The 23,664-nt window shown below is 38.9% G+C and overlaps 1 protein-coding gene across 1 annotated transcript in view; it reads right to left on the bottom strand.

Moving 5' to 3' along the window:
• Window positions 1-11,728, bottom strand: part of LOC128639019 (PR domain zinc finger protein 10) — a 44,271-nt gene extending 32,543 nt beyond the window's left edge. Inside the window, exon 1 of the mRNA XM_053691158.1 lies at window positions 11,693-11,728. Coding sequence (XP_053547133.1) covers window positions 11,693-11,716 — 24 coding nt within the window. The 5' untranslated portion in view covers window positions 11,717-11,728. The remainder of the gene's footprint in view (window positions 1-11,692) is intronic.
• Between the last annotated feature and the right edge of the window lie 11,936 nt (window positions 11,729-23,664).

Here is a 23,664-nt window from a genome sequence, read left to right as displayed (position 1 = left end):
GGCCTGAGAAGATGACCTGAATATAAATAGGCTTTCCTTAGAAAAGATTCAAGTTTCCTATCTAAAGGATCTTTAAAAGAAGTACTATCTTCCATAGGAATAGTCATAAAATGCGACGTTTCGAGTGTTGCCACTCTTACTCATGCTAATACATTGTGTCATTTGAAACAAATTTAAAGCCCTCAGTTTCGCGCCAACCACTTCATTATGTGGCTCTGCTGCCATCTACTGACCAACAAAATTATAACACTTTAAAAACATTACTTTGTTATACAAACTAAGTATTAGTATCTGTTTGCCCTTACTTACTTTTAGAGAATTGATGCATTTTAAATTTTTACATTAAATTTATTTTTATGCAGTCCTGTTTACAATCAATTATACATAATTTGAACAATAGCCATACATATATTTTCAATAGAATAAATTTTTGGTGGAATAAACTTTTGATAGAATACATTTTTTACAATATGTTTCATACATGAAAATTGAATAAATTTTTACAATATGTTTCATACAAGAAAATTGATTATTAATCTTTCATTACAGAAAAATAGACCAATCATAGTCTCTATTGAGACCATTTGGTTCCATACATCCTAGTTCAAATATCCAGTACATTTCTTTTTCCTTCAATATTTTTTCCCGATTACTACCATTTCTCTGGGGACCCACACTGTCTATGACTTGCCATCGTAATTGGCTTATCTGGTGTCCACATTTCAGAAAATGATGGGACACTGGGGCTTCAAGATTTTTGCACCGTATATTTGAACGGTGCTGGCATATTCTGTCCCTAACCATACGTGTGGTTTCCCCTATGTAGATTAGGGAACAATTGCATTTTATGAGGTAGATAACATATTTTGACTCACATGTATGGTGTTCTCTTATCTCATATTTCTTCCCTGTTCTTGGATGGAAAAAATATCTACCTTTAATTACAGAGTGGCAGCTCATACAACCTAGACAAGGAAATGTTCCTTTGTTTTTATTTCCTAGGAGTGTTTGTCTTGCCTGTTTCTTGGGCCCTACATCTGTGCTAGTGAGTTGGTCTCTTAAGTTTTTTACTCTCTTGTAAGCCATTAACGGAGGGTTTTTGAAAAGCTCAATTCCCTTATTACACTCTCTTAATATGTGCCAATGCTTTGTTACAATACGTTTAATTTCTTCACTGTTAGGGTTAAATTGTGTGACCAATATCAACTTGTCTTCTTTATCCCTTTCTCTTAAGCTTTTTCCTTTATGCTTCATATTATTGATGTGCTTTTCAATTAATGTACTTGGATACCCTCTATCTAGGAATTTTTTCTGCATTTCCTTCATTCTTGTTTCTTTAATTTCTGGGTTAGTGACAATCCTATCTACCCTGAGCAGCTGACTCTTTGGTAGTGAATTTATTAGCCCTCTTGGATGGAAACTATCATAGATAGCTTAATAATGTATTTCTATCTGTATCTTTTTAATACAGATCAAACACTAGCTTATTTCCCTCTTTGGTTACTCTAGTGTCCAAGAATGTTACTGATTCTTCACTCCACTCTATGGAGAATTCTAATCCTTTGACTGCCCCATTTATTTCATTAACGAACTCCATAAGGGACTCTACGCTGCCCCACCATATGCCAAACACATCGTCTATAAATCTCCACCAGGTGGCGCCATACAGACGGAATTTCTCGTTTTCATACACTATTCTTTCTTCAATTTCACTCATGAATAGGTTGGCATATGATGGGGCAACGTTGGTCCCCATGGCTGTCCCTTTTACCTGGATGTACCAGTCATCTTGGAATAAAAAATGATTCCAATAGAGGATAAGCCTTAATAAATTCTCAATAAATTCTACTTGTAGATCTGAACATTTCTTATTTACTTTACATACTTTTTTTAATTATGCCAATTCCTGTTTCGTGCTTGATAGCCGTGTAGAGGCTCTTTACATCCATGGTATAAAGCAAAAATTTGTCTGATTCTAGACATAATTCTTTAGCTTTATTCATGAAGTCTCCTGTATCTTTTAAGTATGATGATATCTGTTTCACCTCTGGCTGTAATATTTTGTCCAGAAATGTTGAGATATTAGTTTAAAGCAGAATTAACACTCGAGACTATGGGCCTCCCTGGTGGTGCAGTTAAATTCTTATGTACTTTAGGTACAGTATAGAATACCGGGTTCTTTGGCTCTTTGTTAAACAGATAATCCCTCAATTTCTTATCTATTAATTTGTTTTCAAAAGCCTTATTTAATGTTAATTCAATTTATTTCTGAATTTTACTCACAGGGTTATAATTTATTTAATCTCTGATATGTCTCCTTATCCTTTAGTTGATCCTCAATTTCATTTATATAGTATGCTCTATCTAACACTATGGTGGCCCCGCCTTTATCCGCTTTTTTAATAGTAAGCTCTCTAGATTTACTTTTCAACTCCTTTATGGCCTTATGTTCACCTTTAGTTAGATTAAACCCTCCAGCTTTGTTCTTATATTGTTTCTTTAAAATTCTTCTTTCATCCTTACATTTCAATTTCTCTATATCATTACATACCAGCTTGATAAATGTATTAACACTGTGATTATTAGAAGATGGGTTAAACATGCTTTTATTTTTTAAAGATAAATCTTTCAATTTCCACATCCTTATTTTCAGATTCTAGATATTCGTTCTCATGGAACCACGTTTTCAATTTGATATTCCTAAAAAACCTCTGTAAATCTTTATTCAATTCAAAGAAATTGGTATTTGCATAAGGGCAAAAAGAGAGTCCTTTTTCTAGCAAGCTTAACTCTTCGCTAGTCAGTTCTTTCCCAGATATGTTCAATATAGTGGACAGTTCAGATCTTACCCCTTTATGCAGCTCAGTCCGATTTTCGATTAATCTGTCATCTTTATCTTTACTCCCTTCTTACTTCCGTTGTCAGTGTTGGGATTGTTTCCCTCTCCTGCTCGATCTCCTCGGGCCACCTCTGCCCCGGCCTCTGCTTCTTGCGGTGTTTCTTCCCACCTCTATGCCGAGGCTTTCGTTGCTTGAATCTAAAGGGGAGGAGTCGTCTGATTCACCTTGTGACGTTGTCATATCTCCTTCCGGTTGTGCTCCTTGTTCACGATTCCTATTGGCTCTGCGTGCTCCAGCTCTTCTGTTGCCATAGTTGTTGTGGCTGTTACCATGGGAACCGTTTCTCCACTTGTAAACTCTCCCGGTAAGATAGTCCGCTTTCATCCCTTTGAAATTTTTGTCTTTTCCTGTCTTTAATTGTTTTCTGCAGTTCAGTTGTCTTTTCTTCAATCTGTTTGATCAGGGTTTCAAAGTCTCCCGATGTTAGGCTTTTTGACAGCTCCTCACGGCTCTGTTTAATATTTTCCTCCTGTATTGCTATTTCTTCAATTAGAGATTCTACTGTCAGAACCATCAGGTCGTAGGAGCATTTGTTTATTATGGATTCAAATTTGTCACAATACTCTTTCTTATCCCTTAGTAATGTGGGACAAATGCTCATCCTCAGACCCCTCGGTATCCTTTTCACCCTATAGTATTCTGATAAGGTGCTTACGTGCAGGCTCCATTTTGCATTTTTGTATGTCATCTGTTCAAATGTTTTGCTTAAACTTTCAGCAGGTGCTGCATGCAAAAAGTCTCTCGGTCCTTTAGATAAAGCCGTAATTCTGGCCGCATCGACTTCTGTGTAGGCAAACATTTTCGTTCCATCTGTAGCTTTGCTTTCCATTTTCAAATAAACTCCTGTTGCACGTACTGGGCAGAATTATCCAATTCAATACAAGTAGTGTAGTACAGCAACCAACCGGAGAATAATGCTCGTGAAGACAGGGGCTCTGCCAGGGTCCCCTAACATCTATGATACAAGCAAATTTGTCCACAGCACAATTATATCAATTATGCAAAATGGAGCCTGCACGTAAGCACCTTATCAGAATACTATAGGGTGAAAAGGATACCGAGGGGTCTGAGGATGAGCATTTGTCCCACATTACTAAGGGATAAGAAAGAGTATTGTGACAAATTTGAATCCATAATAAACAAATGCTCCTACGACCTGATGGTTCTGACAGTAGAATCTCTAATTGAAGAAATAGCAATACAGGAGGAAAAGATTAAACAGAGCCGTGAGGAGCTGTCAAAAATCCTAACATCGGGAGACTTTGAAACCCTGATCAAACAGATTGAAGAAAAGACAACTGACTGCAGAAAACAATTTAAAGACAGGAAAAGACAAAAATTTCAAAGGGATGAAGCGGACTATCTTACCGGGAGAGTTTACAAGTGGAGAATCGGTTCCCATGGTAACAGCCACAACAACTATGGCAAACAGAAGAGCTGGAGCACGCAGAGCCAATAGGAATCGTGAACAAGGAGCACAACCGGAAGGAGATATGACAAGCGTCACAAGGTGAATCAGACGACTCGCTCCCCTTTAGATTCAAGCAACGAAAGCCTCGGCATAGAGGTGGGAAGAAACACTGCAAGAAGCAGAGGCCGGGGCAGAGGTGGCCCGAGGAGATCGAGCAGGAGAGGGAAACAATCCCAACACTGACAACGGAAGTAGAAGGGAGGTAAAGATAAAGATGACAGATTAATCGAAAATCGGACTGAGCTGCATAAAGGGGTAAGATCTGAACTGTCCACTATATTGAACATATCTGGGAAAGAACTGACTAGCGAAGAGTTAAGCTTGCTAGAAAAAAGGACTCTCTTTTTGCCTTATGCAAATACCAATTTCTTTGAATTGAAATAAGATTTACAGAGGTTTTTTAGGAATATCAAATTGAAAACGTGGTTCCATGAGAACGAATATCTAGAATCTGAAAATAAGGATGTGGGGGTATTGAGTGGAAATTGAAAGATTTATCTTTAAAAAAATAAAAGCATGTTTAACCCATCTTCTAATAATCACAGTGTTTAATACATTTATCAAGCTGGTATGTAATGATATAGAGAAATTGAAATGTAAGGATGAGAAGAAGAATTTTAAAGAAACAATATAAGGAACAAAGCTGGAGGGTTTAATCTAACTAAAGGTGAACATAAGGCCATAAAGGAGTTTGAAAAGTAAATCTAGAGAGCTTACTATTAAAAAAGCGGATAAAGGGCGGGGCCACCATAGTGTTTAGATAGAGCATACTATATAAATGAAATTGAGGATCAACTTAAGGATAAGGAGACATATCAGAGATTAATTTATAACCCTGTGAGTAAAGATTCAGAAGAAATTGAATTAACATTAAATAAGGCTTTTGAAAACAAATTAATAGATAAGAAATTGAGGGATTATCTGTTTAACAAAGAGCCAAAGAACCCGGTATTCTATACTGTACCTAAAGTACATAAGAATTTAAACTGCACCACCAGGGAGGCCCATAGTCTCGAGTGTTAATTCTGCTTTAACTAATATCTCAACATTTCTGGACAAAATATTACAGCCAGAGGTGAAACAGATATCATCATACTTAAAAGATACAGGAGACTTCATGAATAAAGCTAAAGAATTATGTCTAGAATCAGACAAATTTTTGCTTTATACCATGGATTGTAAAGAGCCTCTACACGGCTATCAAGCACGAAACAGGAATTGGCATAATTAAAAAGAATGTAAAGTATATAAGAAATGTTCAGATCTACAAGTAGAATTTATTGAGAATTGATTAAGGCTTATCCTCTATTGGAATCATTTTTTATTCCCAAGATGACTGGTACATCCAGGTAAAAGGGACAGCCATGGGACCAACGTTGCCCCATCATATGCCAACCTATTCATGAGTGAAATTGAAGAAAGAATAGTGTATGAAAACGAGAAATTCCGTCTGTATGGCGCCACCTGGTGGAGATTTATAGACGATGTGTTTGGCATATGGTGGGGGCAGCGTAGAGTCCATTATGGAGTTCGTTAATGAAATAAATGGGGCAGTCAAAGGATTAGAATTCTCCATAGAGTGGAGTGAAGAATCAGTAACATTCTTGGACACTAGAGTAACCAAAGAGGGAAATAAGCTAGTGTTTGATCTGTATAAAAAAGATACAGATAGAAATACATTATTAAGCTATCTATGATAGTTTCCATCCAAGAGGGCTAATAAATTCACTACCAAAGAGTCAGCTGCTCAGGGTAGATAGGATTGTCACTAACCCAGAAATTAAAGAAACATGAATGAAGGAAATGCATAGAGGGTATCCAAGTACATTAATTGAAAAGCACATCAATAATATGAAGCATAAAGGAAAAAGCTTAAGAGAAAGGGATAAAGAAGACAAGTTGATATTGGTCACACACAATTTAACCCTAACAGTGAAGAAATTAAACGTATTGTAACAAAGCATTGGTCACATATTAAGAGAGTGTAATAAGGGAATTGAGCTTTTCAAAAACCCTCCGGTTAATGGCTTACAAGAGAGTAAAAAACTTAAGAGACCAACTCACTAGCACAGATGTAGGGCCCAAGAAACAGGCAAGACAAACACTCCTAGGAAATAAAAACATAAGGAACATTTCCTTGTCTAGGTTGTATGAGCTGCCACTCTGTAATTAAAGGTAGATATTTTTTCCATCCAAGAACAGGGAAGGAAATATGAGATAAGAGAACACCATACATGTGAGTCAAAAATATGTTATCTACCTCATAAAATGCAATTGTTCCCTAATCTACATAGGGGAAACCACACGTATCTTTAGGGACAGAATATGCCAGCACCGTTCAAATATACGGTGCAAAAATCTTGAAGCCCCAGGTGTCCCATCATTTTCTGAAATGTGGACACCAGATAAGCCAATTACGATGGCAAGTCATAGACAGTGTGGGTTCCCCAGAGAAATGGTAGTAATCGGGAAAAAATATTGAAGGAAAAAGAAATGTACTGGATATTTGAACTAGGATGTATGGAACCAAATGGGTCTCAATAGAGACTAATGATTGGTCTATTTTTCTGTAATGAAAGATTAATAATCAATTTTCTTGTATGAAACATATTGTAAAAATTTATTCAATTTTCATGTATGAACATATTGTAAAAAATTTATTCTATCAAAAGTTTATTCCACCAAAAATTTATTCTATTGAAAATATATGTATGGCTATTGTTCAAATTATGTATAATTGATTGTAAACAGGACTGCATAAAAATAAATTTAATGTAAAAATTTAAAATGCATCAATTCTCTAAAAGTAAGTAAGGGCAAACAGATACTAAATACTTAGTTTGTATAACAAAGTAATGTTTTTAAAGTGTTATAATTTGGTTGGTCAGTAGATGGCAGCAGAGCCACATAATGAAGTGGTTGGCGCGAAACTGAGGGCTATAAATTTGTTTTCAAATGACACAATGTATTAGGCATGAGTAAGAGTGGCAACACTCGAAACGTCGCATTTTATGTCTGTATTCTTAAACAGAAAATAAAGAATAATTGATATAATAGTGCTGTGGACAAATTTGCTTGTATCATAGATGTTAGGGGACCCTGGCAGAGCCCCCGTCTTCACGAGCATTATTCTCCGGTTGGTTGCTGTACTACACTACTTGTATTCCATAGGTATAGTAGTAGTACATTTAGCAAAAGTAGAGATAGCCCATCAACCTTGGGATCTTTTCCCAAAACGCTAAAGTAACTGCTGGCAAAGGATACAATATTTTATTCCTTCTTCAAAGGTTTAAAAAAGAAGATACTCAAGCCTATTCCATTCCTTAGAAATCATATCAGAAATAGCATCAGGAATTGGAAAAACCTCTGCAATAACCACAGGAGATTTATAAACAGAATTTAAATGTTTGCTAGTTTTAATATCAAGAGGACTAGTTTCCTCCATATCCAATGTAATCAACACTTCTTTTAACAAAGAACGAATATACTCTATTTTAAATAAATAAGTAGATTTGTCAGTGTCAAAATTTCCCTGTATGTATTTCAACGTTGGGAATAATACCTAATAATCTATCAAACATAATAAGGTTGATTTCCCATTATTGCTGTAGAGGACATGGAGAAATATTTTAAATACCTTGATATCAGCAAGATAGGAGATTAATTTTCATAACAGCCTTTTATGTAAATTTAATAACTGTTCTTTCAATTTGATTCAGCTTGTAATGAACATACGATAATGTACACTGTAGCATATTTTATGTTAATCACATTATACTTTTAATGTTTGTTTGTTTTTGACATTAAGGGGTTAAATATGCAATTAATATGTCCCAGTATAAGAGGGCCATGTTTAGGAACACTGGTTGTCCTGATGAAATGCGTCAGACGTTCATTCTATGTCACACATGTTTACCTCCTAGGAAAATAGAGGTTTTTTTTTAATTAATGCTGGTGCTGCCTGTTCTATTTTTGTATTGCTGATTGTGGCAATCGATTCGTTGCCCACTTAGGCATTGCACCCAGTCTCACCCCGCATGTTCTACTGCCTGATTTTGCCAACATCACGGCGGGGCGTCTGTGAAGTCATCACCCTGAGCCACAGGTCCGGACCGGCATGAGAGTTTTGGAGTCGGCCGCTTGCCCTTGCACCTTTGTCAGTGTCAATATCTGAGGGCAGGATCTTCTGAACCTAGATAGATCCTCATAAGAGAAGGATAATTCAGTATGTTGTCGGTCATTTGAAATTTCATCAACTTTATGAGAAGTTTTTAAAGACCTTTTACGTTTAATTAGAAGGCGGGATGGCAGACAAAGCCTTCTGATATAATCAGCAATAAATTCTTTTAAATTCACAGGTATATCTTGTACATTTGAGAGGAACAGCAGCAGGCAATGTACTATTGCTGATGGACACATCTGCATGTAAAAAGTTTATCATGACAATCTATTACAAACCACAGCTGGAGATATAACCTCCACCAAGTTTACAACAAATGCACTGTAGCTTGTGGTAGAACTGTTATCAGGCAGAAGGTGTTCCAGCAGTGAATTCTGAGACAGGATCAGATGAGACATCTTGCAAATTTAAGAGAAAAAAAAACATATAAAAGCAAAAATTATCTATTTCCATATATAGCAGTTTTCTGGAATGGGAAAAGAATGCAAACAGCATAGCCATCTGAAGTGACGAATTTGCATCATTGAACATAACACACACATACACACACACACATACAGTACAGTACAGTAGTGAGTGTACAGACTGTATAACAGTGTAAAATTGCTTGTCCCCTCACAATAACTCACACAGCCATTAATGTCTAAACCTTTGCAACAAAAGTGAGTACACCCCTAAGTGGAAATGTCCAAATTGGGTCCAAAGTGTCAATATTTTGTGTGGCCACCATTATTTTCCAGCACTGTCCTTAACCCTCTTGGGCATGGAGTTCACCAGAGCTTCACAGGTTGCCACTAGAGTCCTCTTCCACGCCTCCATGACGACATCAGGGAGCCTGGGGGATGTTAGAGACTGTGCGCTCCCCCACCTTCCGTTTGAGGATGACCCACATGATGCTCAACAAGGTTTAGATCTGGAGACATGCTTGGCCAGATCCATCACCTTTACCCTGAGCTTCTTTAGCAAGGGCAGCGGTCATCTTGGAGGTGTGTTTGGGGTTCGTTATGTTGAATACTGCCCTGCGGCCCAGTCTCCGAAGGGAGGGGATCATGCTCTGCTTCAGTATGTCACAGTACATGTTGGCTTTCATGGTTCCCTCAATTAACTGTAGCTCCCCAGTGCCGGCAGCACTCATGCAGGCCCAGTCCCATGACACTCCCGCCACCATGCTTGACTGTAGGCATGACACACTTGTCTTTGTACTCCTCACCAGGTTGACGCCACACACGCTTGAACACCATCTGAACCAAATAAGTTTATCTTGGTCTCATCAGACCACAGGACATGGTCCCATTTATCCATGTCCTTAGTCTGCTTGTTTTCAGCAAACTGTTTGCAGGCTCTCTTGTGCATCATCATTTAGAAGAGGCTCCCTTCTGGGACGACAGCTATGCAGACCAATTTGATGCAGTGTGCGGCGTATGGGTTTGAGCACTGACAGGCTGACCCCCCACCCCTTCAACCTCTGCAACAATGCTGGCAGCACTCATACGTCTATTTCCCAAAGACAACCTATGGATATGACAAAGAGCACCATAGCGAGGCCTGTTCTGAGTGGAAACCTGTCCTGTGAAACCGCTGTATGGTCTTGCCCACGGTGCTGCAGCTCAGTTTCAGGGTCTGTGGCAATCTTCTTATAGCCTAGGCCATCATTATGTAAAGCAAAAATTCTTTTTTTCAGATCCTCAGAGAGTTCTTTGCCATGAGGTGCCATGGTTGAACGTCCAGTGACCAGTATGAGAAAGTGTGAGAGCGATAACACCAAATTTAAACACACACTGCGTCCCCATTCACACCCTGAGACCTTGTAACACAGAGGTCACATGACACCAGGAGGGGAAAATGGCTAATTGGGCCCAAATTTGGACATTTCCGCTTAGGGGGTGTACTCACTTTTGTTGCCAACGGTTTTAAACATTAATGGCTGTGTGTTGAGTTCTTTTGAGGGGGACAGCAAATTTACACTGTTATGCAGGCTGTACACGCACTACTTTACATTGTAGCAAAGTGTTGTTTCTTCAGTGTTATCACATGAAAAGATATAATAAAATATTTACAAAAATTGTGAGGGGTGTACTCACTTTTGTGAGATACTGTACATATATATATACATACATATTATTGTGATTGGCTCACCCGATGTGTTCAGGTCCCAGTAAGGCATTGCTGCTCCTTCAACAAAAGGTACCAAAAATGGAGCAAATTTGATACAGAAGTTAATTGGACATTTGTTTAAAATTGTATACTCTATCCAAATCATGAAAGAAAGTAAAAATGATGGTTTCATGTCCCTTTAGGCTTTTTTTTTTTTTTTTTTACCACCAAGTACATTGGCATTTTCTTATTGCGTGGCTACAAGCAAGGGCAACTAGAGTCCCCCCAGGAACGTTTGCTCTCCTGGCTGCCCCTGTACTTACTGAGGCTTTTCTTACCCCCACACAGTAAAAATTCTGTAGATGGCAATGGATCACCATCCGCATCAGATTTTTGAAGACTATATGTGTGTGATGCATTATCAGGTTTATCACATTCCATTGCTTTACAAGACAAAGGCTAGGGGGACAACTGTGTTTGTGGAAAAGGCCTCACAACTCAGTGGACAGTTTGCTGCACGTTTTTAAAAAAACTAGGAAATTACTAAAAACAAAAACAGCTTTGTTATGTGTAAAGGCGAAAATAAATAAAATGGCAGGCTGTGGAAGAATGATTTGAACAATGCTGGATGCATGATGCAGAATCTGCAGGTAGGTAGACAATATATTGCTGGTCAGGGGAAGAGGTTATAAATCAGTAATGAATGCCTAATCTCTCTAGGGGGAAGAGCCAGCTACAAGTGAATCTTGTGTACTGCTTCTTCAGACATACACACATCAGTCAGCAGACACAACTTTCATCCTGGCTTAGTCATTAATATTTCACAAGCCTCATGTGGAATATGACATTTCTATTGTGCTCACTTGCATTAGATCAAACAATCTGAAGATGGGGCATTTTACTGGCTTTTGTAAATATATCATTAATTGTATTGCACCTAACAAATAGAAACAGTGTGATTTATATTTGTGTTCATAGTAATAAGATGAGGACTGTATAATGAAAACCATTTATTAGCACACATGTACTGCTGCTTATTCTGCTTACCTGTGAAACTGGCTCTAGAGACATTGTCTGCGCAGAATCAGGAACCCGCGCTGAGGAACAGTCAGGTTGGCGGCATCATGCTCTGTGCCGCAGGCAATAGTACAGTCACCTGTAAGCAGTAACAGACGTGTCCATTCAGTATTCTATACATAGACAATTACAGATTGTTTAGGTTGCAGGATTTAGATTTCTTTTAACAAAAGGATTCAAATTGGAGAGTATCTGACCGCTAAAATAATTGTCTCATCAGTGAAGTAAATAGGATGCTAGATTTCAGGATTAACTCTTCCGGTTAAGCCTATGTTTTATTCAAAATTTGGAAGCCAGGGCATTCTGAGGACAAAATCAGTGCACTTGTTGTATTTCAAGACTTTCTTCTATGAAACATAAACCTGAAGGGTGCATTTTGCATATGGCAATCTTAAAGGGAAAGCGTACTATAATCCATATGAAACAGCAACATTTAACAATGTACGAAATTGTGGCTTGCATATCATAAGCCGATAATCCTCACTTTGTGCTAACAGGTCATGGTAAAATTATTGTATGCTAGAGAAAAGAAAGAGTTTATGATTAGATATAGTAATCAAAGCCAAAGTATGACCAAGGTTGTACCAAAGTTAGTTAATTTCAATGACAATGTGAATTTATATAGAGCACCATAGGTACAATGAAACCAAAATACATATTGTGCTGAAACAGAAAAGTGGAATCAACCATTTAGTTATATTACATGACCTTATGTTACCTAAGAGCTCTTAGTGGGAGGGGCGAAACGCGTCATCTTCCTGAAGCGTGTTTGCAATGCTGATTGCTGTTCGGCTTGTGGCTAGTGCGGAGTTAATGTTTGATTGCATTCTGGAGCGTGTATTAGCACTATGTGCCCAGCAGCATAAGGACAACAACCTTAGTGTGGGTTTAAGTGACTTTGCTATGTCTAGAGCGTGCAGTAGTACTAAGAGCTCTTAGGTAACAGGAGGACATTTTATTTGTAATATAACCATATGGTTAATTCCACTTTTCTGTTTCATCACAAAATGTATTTTTGTTTCATCGTACCTATGGTGCTCTATATAAAAGTTCAGATTGTTATTAAAATTAACTTTGGTGCAACCTTAGTCATACTTTGGCTTTGATTACAATATCATAAGCTCTTTCTTTTCTCTAGCATACAACATTTAGCCAGGTCCACAATTTTCTAATGTATTTTAAATACAACTAAATAAAGCTGTAACAGTTGTGTCTCCTAATAAAGCTCATTATCTTATAGGCACTGGTTGCTACAGCTCATCAGCTCGTAAGTAGAACGAGTATTTGTACATGATTAATTGCTACACTTTCGTATGAAAGACAATTTTTTTTTTTTAACACAATGATCTGTTAATGCAAACTGGTTTTCAGTGTAGTAAAGAAAAAAACAAATCATATCCCCACTTGTCCTGAGCCTAGAAAGCAAACTGTAGATAATGATATATATTTTAGTATTGGCTCCAGAAAACATAGTGCCTTAATAAACTTTACTTAGAGAAACATAATTTATATTTACCAGATAAATTCCTTTCCTTCCGGATAGGGAGTGTCTACGGCTTCATTCCTTACTGTTGGGAAAATACAACCTCTGGCCACAAGGTGGAGGCAAAGACACCCCAGCCAAAGGCTTAATTTCCCTCCCACTTCCTCATTACCCCCAGTCATTCTGCCGAGTGAACAAGGAAAAGTAGGAGAAACATTAGGGTATAAATGGTGCAGAAGAATAAAATAAATAGGGGACCGCCCATAGACAAGAAAAAACGGGCAGGGGGGTGCGTCGACTCTCCCTATCCGGAAGGAAAGAAATTTATCTGGTAAGCATTAAATGATGTTTTCCTTCCTAAGATAGGGAGAGTCCACGGCTTCATTCCCCTCTGTTGGGAAAACTATACCCAGCTCCAGAGGATACTGAATAAATAACGGGAGGGAACAAAAAGGAAGAGGCGGACCCTATTCTGAGGGCAACCACAGCCTGCAAAACTTTTTCTCCCGAAAGTTGCTTCAGCCGAAGCAAAAAACATCAAACTTGTAAAATTTTGAAAATGTATGTAAGGAGGACCAGGTAGCCGCCTTACAAATCTGATCCATAGAGGCCTCGTTCTTAAAGGCCCAAGAGGAAGTCACTGCTCTAGTGGAATGAGCCGTTATCCTCTCAGGAAGACGATGTCCGGCTGTCTCGTAAGCTATGCGGATGACACTCCTTAACCAAAAATATAGGGAAGTCGAAGTAGCCTTCTGCCCTACGCTTTCCCGGAAAGACAACAAACAAAGAGGAAGATTGTCTAAACTCATTAGTAGACTGAAGATAGAACTTCAAGGTGTGAACCACATCCAAATTGTGAAGTAAGCGTTCTTTCGATGAAGGATTAGGACACAAGGAAGAAACCACAATCTCCTGATTGATGTTGCGATCTGACACAACCTTAGAAGAAAACCTAAATAAGTACGTAAAACTCGCCTTATCTCGCATGAAAAACTCAGATAATGGGACTCACATTGCAAAGCAGAGATCTCTGAAACTCTGCACGCAGAGGCAATAGCCAATAAAAAGAGACCTTTCCAAGATAACAATTTAATGTCAACGGAAGCAAGGCTCAAATTGGAACCTGTTGCAAAACCCCGAAGAACAAGATTTAGGCCTCCAAGGAGGAGCCCCAGGTCTTATCCTAATCAGAGCTTTAACAAAAGACTGCACGTCTGGAAGCTCAGCAGTCTCTTGTGCAATAAAACCGACAGGCCGAAATCTGTTCCCCTCAGGGAACTAGCAGAAAGGCCCTTCTCCAGCCCATCCTGGGAGAAAAGATAAGATCCTAGCAACCTTAACTCTGTGCCAGGAAAAAACATAATTTATGTAAGAACTTACCTGATAAATTTATTTCTTTCATATTGGCAAGAGACCATGAGCTAGTGACATATGGGGTATACAATCCTACCAGGAGGAGGCAAAGTTTCCCAAACCTCAAAATGCCTATAAATACACCCCTCACCACACCCCACAATTCAGTTGAAAGAATAGCCAAGTAGTGGGGTGATAAAGAAAGGAGTAAAAAGCATAAAAAAAAAAAAAAAATTAAAAAAAAAAAAAGGTACTGGAAATATAATTGTGCTTTATACAAAAAATCATAACCACCATAAAAAAGGTGGGTCTCATGGACTCTTGCCAATATGAAAGAAATTAATTTATCAGGTAAGTTCTTCCATAAATTATGTTTTCTTTCATGTAATTGGCAAGAGTCCATGAGCTAGTGACGTATGGGATAGTAATACCCAAGATGTGGAACTCCACAGAAGAGTCACTAGAGAGGGAGGGATAAAAATAATAAGAGCCATTTTCCACTGAAAAAAATAATCCACAACCAAAAATATAAGTTTTTCTTATAGTTAAACATAAGCAGAGGAATCAAACTGAAACAGCTGCCTGAAGAACTTTTCTACCAAAAACCTGTTTCCGTAGAAGCAAATACATCAAAACGGTAGAATTTAGTAAAAGTCTGCAAAGAAGACCAAGTTGCTGCTTTGCAAATCTGATCAACTGAAGCTTCATTCTTAAAAGCCCATGAAGTGAGACTGATCTAGTATGAACGAGCTGTAATTCTCTGAGGCAGAGGGCCTGACCCGACTCCAAATTAAGCCTGATGAATCAAAAGCTTTAACCAAGATACTAAGGAAATGGCAGAAGCTTTCTGACCTTTCCTAGAATGAGAAAAGACAACAAATAGACTAGAAGTCTTCCTGAAATCTTTAGTAGCTTCAACATAATATTTCAAAGCTCTTACAACATCCAAAGAATGTAAGGATCTCTCCAAAGAATTCTTAAGATTAGGACACAAGGAAGGGGACAACATTTCTCTATTAATGTTGTTAGAATTCACAACCTTAGGTAAAAATTTAAATGAAGTCCACAAAAACTGCCCTTATCCTGATGGAAAAGTCAGAAAAGGAGATTCACAAGAAAGAGCAGAATTCAGAAGAGCAGATTCAGAAACTCTTCTAGCAGAAGAGATGGGCCAAATGGAACAACACTTTCCAAGAAAGTAGTTTAATATCCAAAGAATGCATAGGCTAAAAAGGAGAAGCCTGTAAAGCCTTCAAAACCAAATTAAGACTCCAAGGAGGAGAGATTGATTTAATGACAGGCTTGATACGGACCAAAGCCTGTACAAAACAGTAAATATCTGGAAGCTTAGCAATCTTTCTGGTGAAAAAAAAAAAAACAGAAAGAGCAGAGATTTGTCCCCTTCAAGGAACTTGCAGACAAACCTTTATCCAAACCATCCTGAAGGAGTCAGAGAAACCTCTATGACTAAGCACTAGGCATTTAATTTCCATACCTTGCAAATTTAATGATTTGAGATCCTGATGGAAAAACGGACCTTGAGACAGAAGGTCTGGTCTTAAAGGAAGTGGCCAAGGTTGGGCAAGCTGGACATTCGGGACAAGATCCGTATACCAAAACCTGTTGGAGGCCATGCTGGAGATACCAAAAACACAAACGATTGTTCCATGATGATCTTGAGATCACTCTTGGAAGAAGAACTAGAGGTGGAATGATATAAGCAGGTTGGTAACACCAAGGAACTGCTAACGCATCCACTGACTCCGCTTAAGGATCCCTGGACCTGGACAGGTACCTGGGAAGATTCTTGTTTTAGGATGGGAAGCCATCAGATCTATTTCTGGAAGACCCCACATCTGAACAATCTGAGAAAACACATCTGGATGGAGCGACAACTCCCCCGGAATGTAAAGTCTGACGGCTGAGATAATCCGCTTCCCAATTGTCTACACCTGGGGATATGTACCGCAGAAATTAGACAAGAGCTGGATTCCGCCCAAGCAAGTATCCAAGGGTACTTCTTTCATAGCTAGGGGGGACTGTGAGTCCCCACCCTGATGATTGACATATGCCACAATTGTGATATTGTCTGTCTGAAAACGGTTCTCCCTTCAACAGAGGCCAAACCTGAAGAGCCCTGAAAATAGCACAGAGTTCTAAAATATTGATTGGTAACCTCGCTTCTTGAGATTTCCAAACCCCTTGTACTGTCAGAGATCCCCAGACAGCTCCCCAACCTGAAAGACTTGCATCTGTTGTGATCACAGTCCAGGTTCGACGAACAAAAGAAGCCCCTTGAACTATTACGATGGTGATCTAACCACCAAGTCACAGAGAGTCGAACAGTGGGATTTAAGGATATTAATTGTGATATCTTTGTATAATCCCCTGCACCATTGATTCAGCATACAAAGCTGGAGAGGTCACATATGAGCAAAGGGGATCACGTCCCGATGCAGCAGTCATGAGACCATAAAACTTCCATGCACATAGCTACTGAAGGGAATGACTGAGAGCTGAAGGCTCCAACAAGCTGAAACCAATTTTATTTGTTTCTTGTCTGTTAGAGACAGGAGTCATGGACACCGGACTATCTGGAAACCTAAAAAGGTGACCCTTGTCGGAGAATCAAGGAACTTTTTGGTAAATTGATCCTCTAACCATGTCTTTGAAGAAACAACACTAGTTAATTTGTGTGAGATTCGGCAGAATGTAAAGACTGAGCCAGGTACCAAGATATTGTCCAAATAAGGAAACACTGCATATACCCCATTTTCTGATTACAGAGAGTAGGGGCACCGAGAACCTTTGAAAAGATTCTTGGAGCTGCCGCTAGGCCAAATGGAAGAGGCGACAAATTAGTAATGCTTGTCTAGAAAAGAGAATCTCAGAAACCGATAGTGGTCTAGATGAATCAGAATATAAAGATATGCATCCTGTAAGTCTATTGTGGATATATAATGACCTTGCTGAACAAAAAGGCAGAATAATCCTTATAGTCACCATTTTAAAAGCTGGCACTCTTACAAAACAATTCAAAATTTTCAGATCCAGAACTGGCCTGAATGAATTTTCTGTCTTTGGGGACAATGAATAGATTTGAATAAAACCCCAGACCCTGTTCCTGAAACGGAAACTGGTATGATTAACCCCTGAAAGCTCCAGATCTGAAATACACTTCAGAAAAGCCTGAGCCTTTACTGGATTTGCTGGGATGCGCGAGGAAAAAAAGAATAAATCTTCTCACAGGAAGGTCGTTACTCTGAATCCTATTCGATACCCTTGAGAGACAATGCTCTGAATCTATTGATTTGGACAGAATCTGCCCAATTGCTTTGGAAAAATCTTAAATCTGCCCCCCCACCAGCTGAGCTGGAATGAGGGCCGCACATTCATGCAGACTTGGGGGCTGGCTTTGGTTTCTTAAACAGCTTGGATTTATTCCAAACTCCAAGAAGGTTTCCAATTGTAACCAGATTCTTTGGGGGAAGGATTGGGGTTTCTGTTCCTTATTCTGTCGAAAGGAACGAAAACGGTTAGAAGCTTTAGATTTACACCCTAGGTCTTTTATCCTGAGGCAAAAAAACTCCCTTCCCCCCCAGTGACAGTTGAAATAATCAAATCCAACTGAGAACCAAATAAATTATTACCTTGGAAAGAAAGAGATCTGTAATCTAGACTTAGATACCATGTCAGCATTCCATATTTGAGCCACAAAGCTCTTAGCTAAAATAGCTAAAGACATAGCTCTAACATCAATTCCAATTATATCAAAAATGGCATCAAAGATAAAAATGATTAGCATGTTGAAGCAAGCGAACAATGCTAGACAAATCAGGATCCATTTCCTGTTGCGCTAAACTTTTCAACCAAAAAGTTGATGCAGCTGCAACATCAGCCATAGAAATGGCAGGCCTGAGAAGATAGCCAGAATAAAATAAGATTTCCTTAGAAAAGATTCAAGTTTCCTATCTAAAGGGGTCCTTAAAGGAAGTACCATTTTCCATAGGAATAGTAGTACGTTTGGCAAGAGTAGAAATAGCCCAATCAACTTTGTGAGATCTTTTCCCAAAACTCTAATCTAACTGCTGGCAAAGGATACATTTTTTTAACCTTGAAGAAGGGATAATAGAAATACCAGGCCTATTCCATTCCTTAGAAATCATATCAAAGAAATAGCATCAGGAACTGGAAAAACATCTGGAGTAAGCACAGGAGGTTTATAAACAGAAATTTAAACATTTACTAGTTTAGTATCAAAAGGACTAGTTTCCTCAATATCCAAAGTATTCAACACCTCTTTTAACAAGGAACGAATATACTCCATTTTAAATAGATAAGTAGATTTGTCAGTGTCAATATCTGAGGTAGGATCTTCTGAATCAGATAGATCCTCATCAGAGGAGGATAATTCAGTATGTTGTCGGTCATTTGAAATATCATCAACTTATGAGTAAGGTTTTAAAAAAGACCTTTTACATTTTTTAGAAGGCGGAATAGCAGACAAAGCCTTCTGAATCGCAATCAGCAATAAAATCTTTTATATTCACAGGTTTTTATGTTCATTAGATGTTGAAGGAACAACAGGGCATTGTACTAGTACTTGATGGATACATTCTCTGCATATAAAAGCTTATCATGACAACTATTACATACCACAGCTGAGATATAATCTCCACAAATTTACAACAGATACACTTAGCTTTGGTAGAACTGTTATCAGGCAGCAGTGTTTCCAACAGTGGTTTCTGAGACAGGATCAAGATTGAGACATCTTGCAAATGTAAGAGAAAAAAACAACATATAAAGCAAATGATCAATTTCCTTATATGGCAGTTTCAGGAATGGGAAAAAAATGTCAAACAGGCATAGCCGTCCTCAACATAGAAAAAGGCAAGGAGGCATATAGGAAATGGGGTTTTAAATAATGAAATTATTTGGCGCCATGTATGACGCACAACGCAAAATGAAATTTTTTGGCGGCCCAACAACATCCGGAAATGACACACTCATGTCATTGCAGACGCTACCTTGTGCAAAACTCGGAGCCAAAAAAATTCTCGCGCCAAAAAAAATGACGCAATAAACATCAGCATTTTGCCCATGAAAATTGTAATGAAAAAGCAGTCAATTTGAAAAAAAGATTATACCCCAGGTAAGAAAAATATTTTCCTAAATATGTTTTTTCCCCCAAATATGAAACTGATAGTCTGCAAAAGGAAATATATTTGCCATGAGTCAGGTTTATGTATAAGTACAATACATACAGGGAGTGCAGAATTATTAGGCAAATTAGTATTTTGACCACATCATCCTCTTTATGCATGTTGTCTTACTCCAAGCTGTATAGGCTCGAAAGCCTACTACCAATTAAGCATATTAGGTGATGTGCATTTCTGTAATGAGAAGGGGTGTGGTCTAATGACATCAACACCCTATATCAGGTGTGCATAATTATTAGGCAACTTCCTTTCCTATGGCAAAATGGGTCGAAAGAAGGACTTGACAGGCTCAGAAAAGTCAAAAATAGTGAGATATCTTGCAGAGGGATGCAGCACTCTTAAAATTGCAAAGCTTCTGAAGCGTGATCATCGAACAATCAAGCGTTTCATTCAAAATAGTCAACAGGGTCGCAAGAAGCGTGTGGAAAAACCAAGGCGCAAAATAACTGCCCATGAACTGAGAAAAGTCAAGCGTGCAGCTGCCAAGATGCCACTTGCAACCAGTTTGGCCATATTTCAGAGCTGCAACATCACTGGAGTGCCCAAAAGCACAAGGTGTGCAATACTCAGAGACATGGCCAAGGTAAGAAAGGCTGAAAGACGACCACCACTGAACAAGACACACAAGCTGACACGTCAAGACTGGGCCAAGAAATATCTCAAGACTGATTTTTCTAAGGTTTTATGGACTGATGAAATGAGAGTGAGTCTTGATGGGCCAGATGGATGGGCCCGTGGCTGGATTGGTAAAGGGCAGAGAGCTCCAGTCCGACTCAGACGCCAGCAAGGTGGAGGTGGAGTACTGGTTTGGGCTGGTATCATCAAAGATGAGCTTGTGGGGCCTTTTCGGGTTGAGGATGGAGTCAAGCTCAACTCCCAGTCCTACTGCCAGTTTCTGGAAGACACCTTCTTCAAGCAGTGGTACAGGAAGAAGTCTGCATCCTTCAAGAAAAACATGATTTTCATGCAGGACAATGCTCCATCACACGCGTCCAAGTACTCCACAGCATGGCTGGCAAGAAAGGGTATAAAAGAAGAAAATCTAATGACATGGCCTCCTTGTTCACCTGATCTGAACCCCATTGAGAACCTGTGGTCCATCATCAAATGTGAGATTTACAAGGAGGGAAAACAGTACACCTCTCTGAACAGTGTCTGGGAGGCTGTGGTTGCTGCTGCACGCAATGTTGATGGTGAACAGATCAAAACACTGACAGAATCCATGGATGGCAGGCTTTTGAGTGTCCTTGCAAAGAAAGGTGGCTATATTGGTCACTGATTTGTTTTTGTTTTGTTTTTGAATGTCAGAAATGTATATTTGTGAATGTTGAGATGTTATATTGGTTTCACTGGTAAAAATAAATAATTGAAATGGGTATATATTTGTTTTTTGTTAAGTTGCCTAATAATTATGCACAGTAATAGTCACCTGCACACACAGATATCCCCCTAAAATAGCTATAACTAAAAACAAACTAAAAACTACTTCCAAAACTATTCAGCTTTGATATTAATGAGTTTTTTGGGTTCATTGAGAACATGGTTGTTGTTCAATAATAAAATTAATCCTCAAAAATACAACTTGCCTAATAATTCTGCACTCCCTGTATATATAGAACTTTATATTAATACATAAAGTGCCAAACCATAGTTGAGAGAGTGTCTTAAGTAATGTAAACATACTTACCGAAAGACACCCATCCACATATAGCAGATAACCAAACCAGTACTGAAACAGTAACAGTAGAGGTAATGGATTATGAGAGCATATTGTCGATCTGAAAAGGGAGGTAGGAGATGAATCTCTACGACCGATAACAGAGAACCTTTGAAAAGATTTCCGTGAGGAAAACCATAAAATCAATAGACGATACTCTCTTCCCATCCCTCTGACATTCACTGTACTCTGAGAGGAAACGGGCTTCAAAATGCTGAGAAGCACATATCACAGAAGAAAATCAAGCACAAACTTACTTTACCACCTCCATAGGAGGCAAAGTTTGTAAAACTGAATTGTGGGTGTGGTGAGGGGTGTATTTATAGGCATTTTGAGGTTTGGAAAATTTTGCCCCTCCTGGTAGGATTGTATATCCCATTCGTCATTAGCTCATGGACTCTTGCCAATTACATGAAAGAAAACCACACTTCACACCAGAATAAGTAGGTCCTCCACACCTTGTGGTAGATACGCAGAGTAACTGGTTTACTAGAGACATGCTGAAGTTAGCTGGCAACGCCTATGGTCTGTTAGAAATATCCTCATGTATATGGAGTCTATTATAGTACCCAGGAATTCCACCCTGGTACTTGGGATAAGAGAACTCTTTTCCAAGTTTATTTTCCAGCCATGTGATCGAAGAAGACTGAGAAGGGACTCCGAGAATTCTTCCGCAAGACGAAAGTATGGGGCTACTGCAATAGCTCTGTTCTGGCAACGGCTGGAAGAGCCCCCAGAACCTTTGAAAAGATTCTTGGAGCAGTAGCTAGGCCAAACAGAAGGGCAATGAATTGGAAGGGCTGATCCAGGAATGCAAACCTCAGGAACTGAAAGTGTTCTCTGTGGATTGGAACATGAAGGTAAGCGTCCTTCAGCTCTATAGTGGTCATAAATTGGCCTTCCTGAATTAAAGTAAAGGTCAAGTTACTAATATTGCCCCACGGCATTGCATAGACATTTAAAAATTAAGAAGGGTTTAATTCAAGAAAAGTTTTAAATTTATATATATTGAAGATTTTTTACCTATTTACAGCTGCGACGATAAGTGCAGCTCTCCCGCCCGCCATAATGTAAAAAAAATTGACAGATGACGATTTGTAAAATAACAAGGATTGGTTCTTTTACTAATTGTCATCTGTCAATCAATTTGACAAAATGGCGGGCGGGAGAGCTGCGCTTATCGTCGCAGCAGTAAATAGGTAATAATTCTTCAATATATATAAATTTAAAACTTTTCATGAATTAAACCCTTCTTAATTTTTAAAATGTCTATGCAATGCCATGGGGCAATATTCGTAAATTGACCTTCACTTTAAAAGGAAGGATGGACCTTAATGTCTCCATCTTGAAGGAAGGGACACTGAGAAATTTGTTTAAGCACTTTAGGTCCAGAATTGTGCGGAAAGTTCCCTCCTTCTTAGGGACCACAAAAAGGTTTGAATAAAACCCCAAACCTCTTTCTTAGACAGGCACCAGGACAACAACTCCTAAGGAGGATAGATCCCGAAGGCTCCATAGAAAGGCATCACTCTTTTCTGGTCTGGTAGACAGATTTAGGAGAAGGAATCTGCCCCTTGGCGGATGAGATTTGAAGACTATCTTGAATCCCTGAGATACCACCTCCAGGACCCACGGATCGTGTACGTCCTTGAACCAGGTGTCTGAAAAAAAAAAAAAAAAAGAGACAGACTGCGGCCTGCCCCCTGCATGCCGATTTGTTTTGGGCGGGCTTCTTATTCTGCTTAGATTTATTCAAGGACTGAGCCGGCTTCCAAGTACACTTGAGTTGCCCGGGCTTGGAGGAGGATTGTTGTTGTTGGGATTTGTCAGAACAAAAGAAACGAAAAAGTTAGAAGATTGTCGTCCCTTAGACTTGTTCTTCTTATCTTGCGGTAGGAAGGCACCCTTGCTTCTGGTAACCGTAGAAATAATGGAGTCCAGGCCTGGACCAAATAAAATCTTTCCCTTGAAGGGAAGAGAAAGGAGTCTGGACTTAGAAGTCATATCTGCAGATCAAGACTTCAACCAGAGCGCTTGGGGGGTTAGGACCGCAAATCCAGAGGCCTTTGCATTTAGGCAAGTACATTGCATGTTCGAATCACAGATAAAATAATTAGCAATTCTCAGAGCTTTAATTCTGTCTTGAATATCCTCGAGGGGAGACTCC

This window comes from Bombina bombina, chromosome 8, assembly GCF_027579735.1.
Source record: "Bombina bombina isolate aBomBom1 chromosome 8, aBomBom1.pri, whole genome shotgun sequence".
Classification (NCBI taxonomy): Eukaryota; Metazoa; Chordata; class Amphibia; order Anura; family Bombinatoridae; genus Bombina; species Bombina bombina.
The sequence above is the reverse complement of the archived record's forward strand: the minus strand, read 5'-3'. Positions and strand labels throughout refer to the sequence as shown.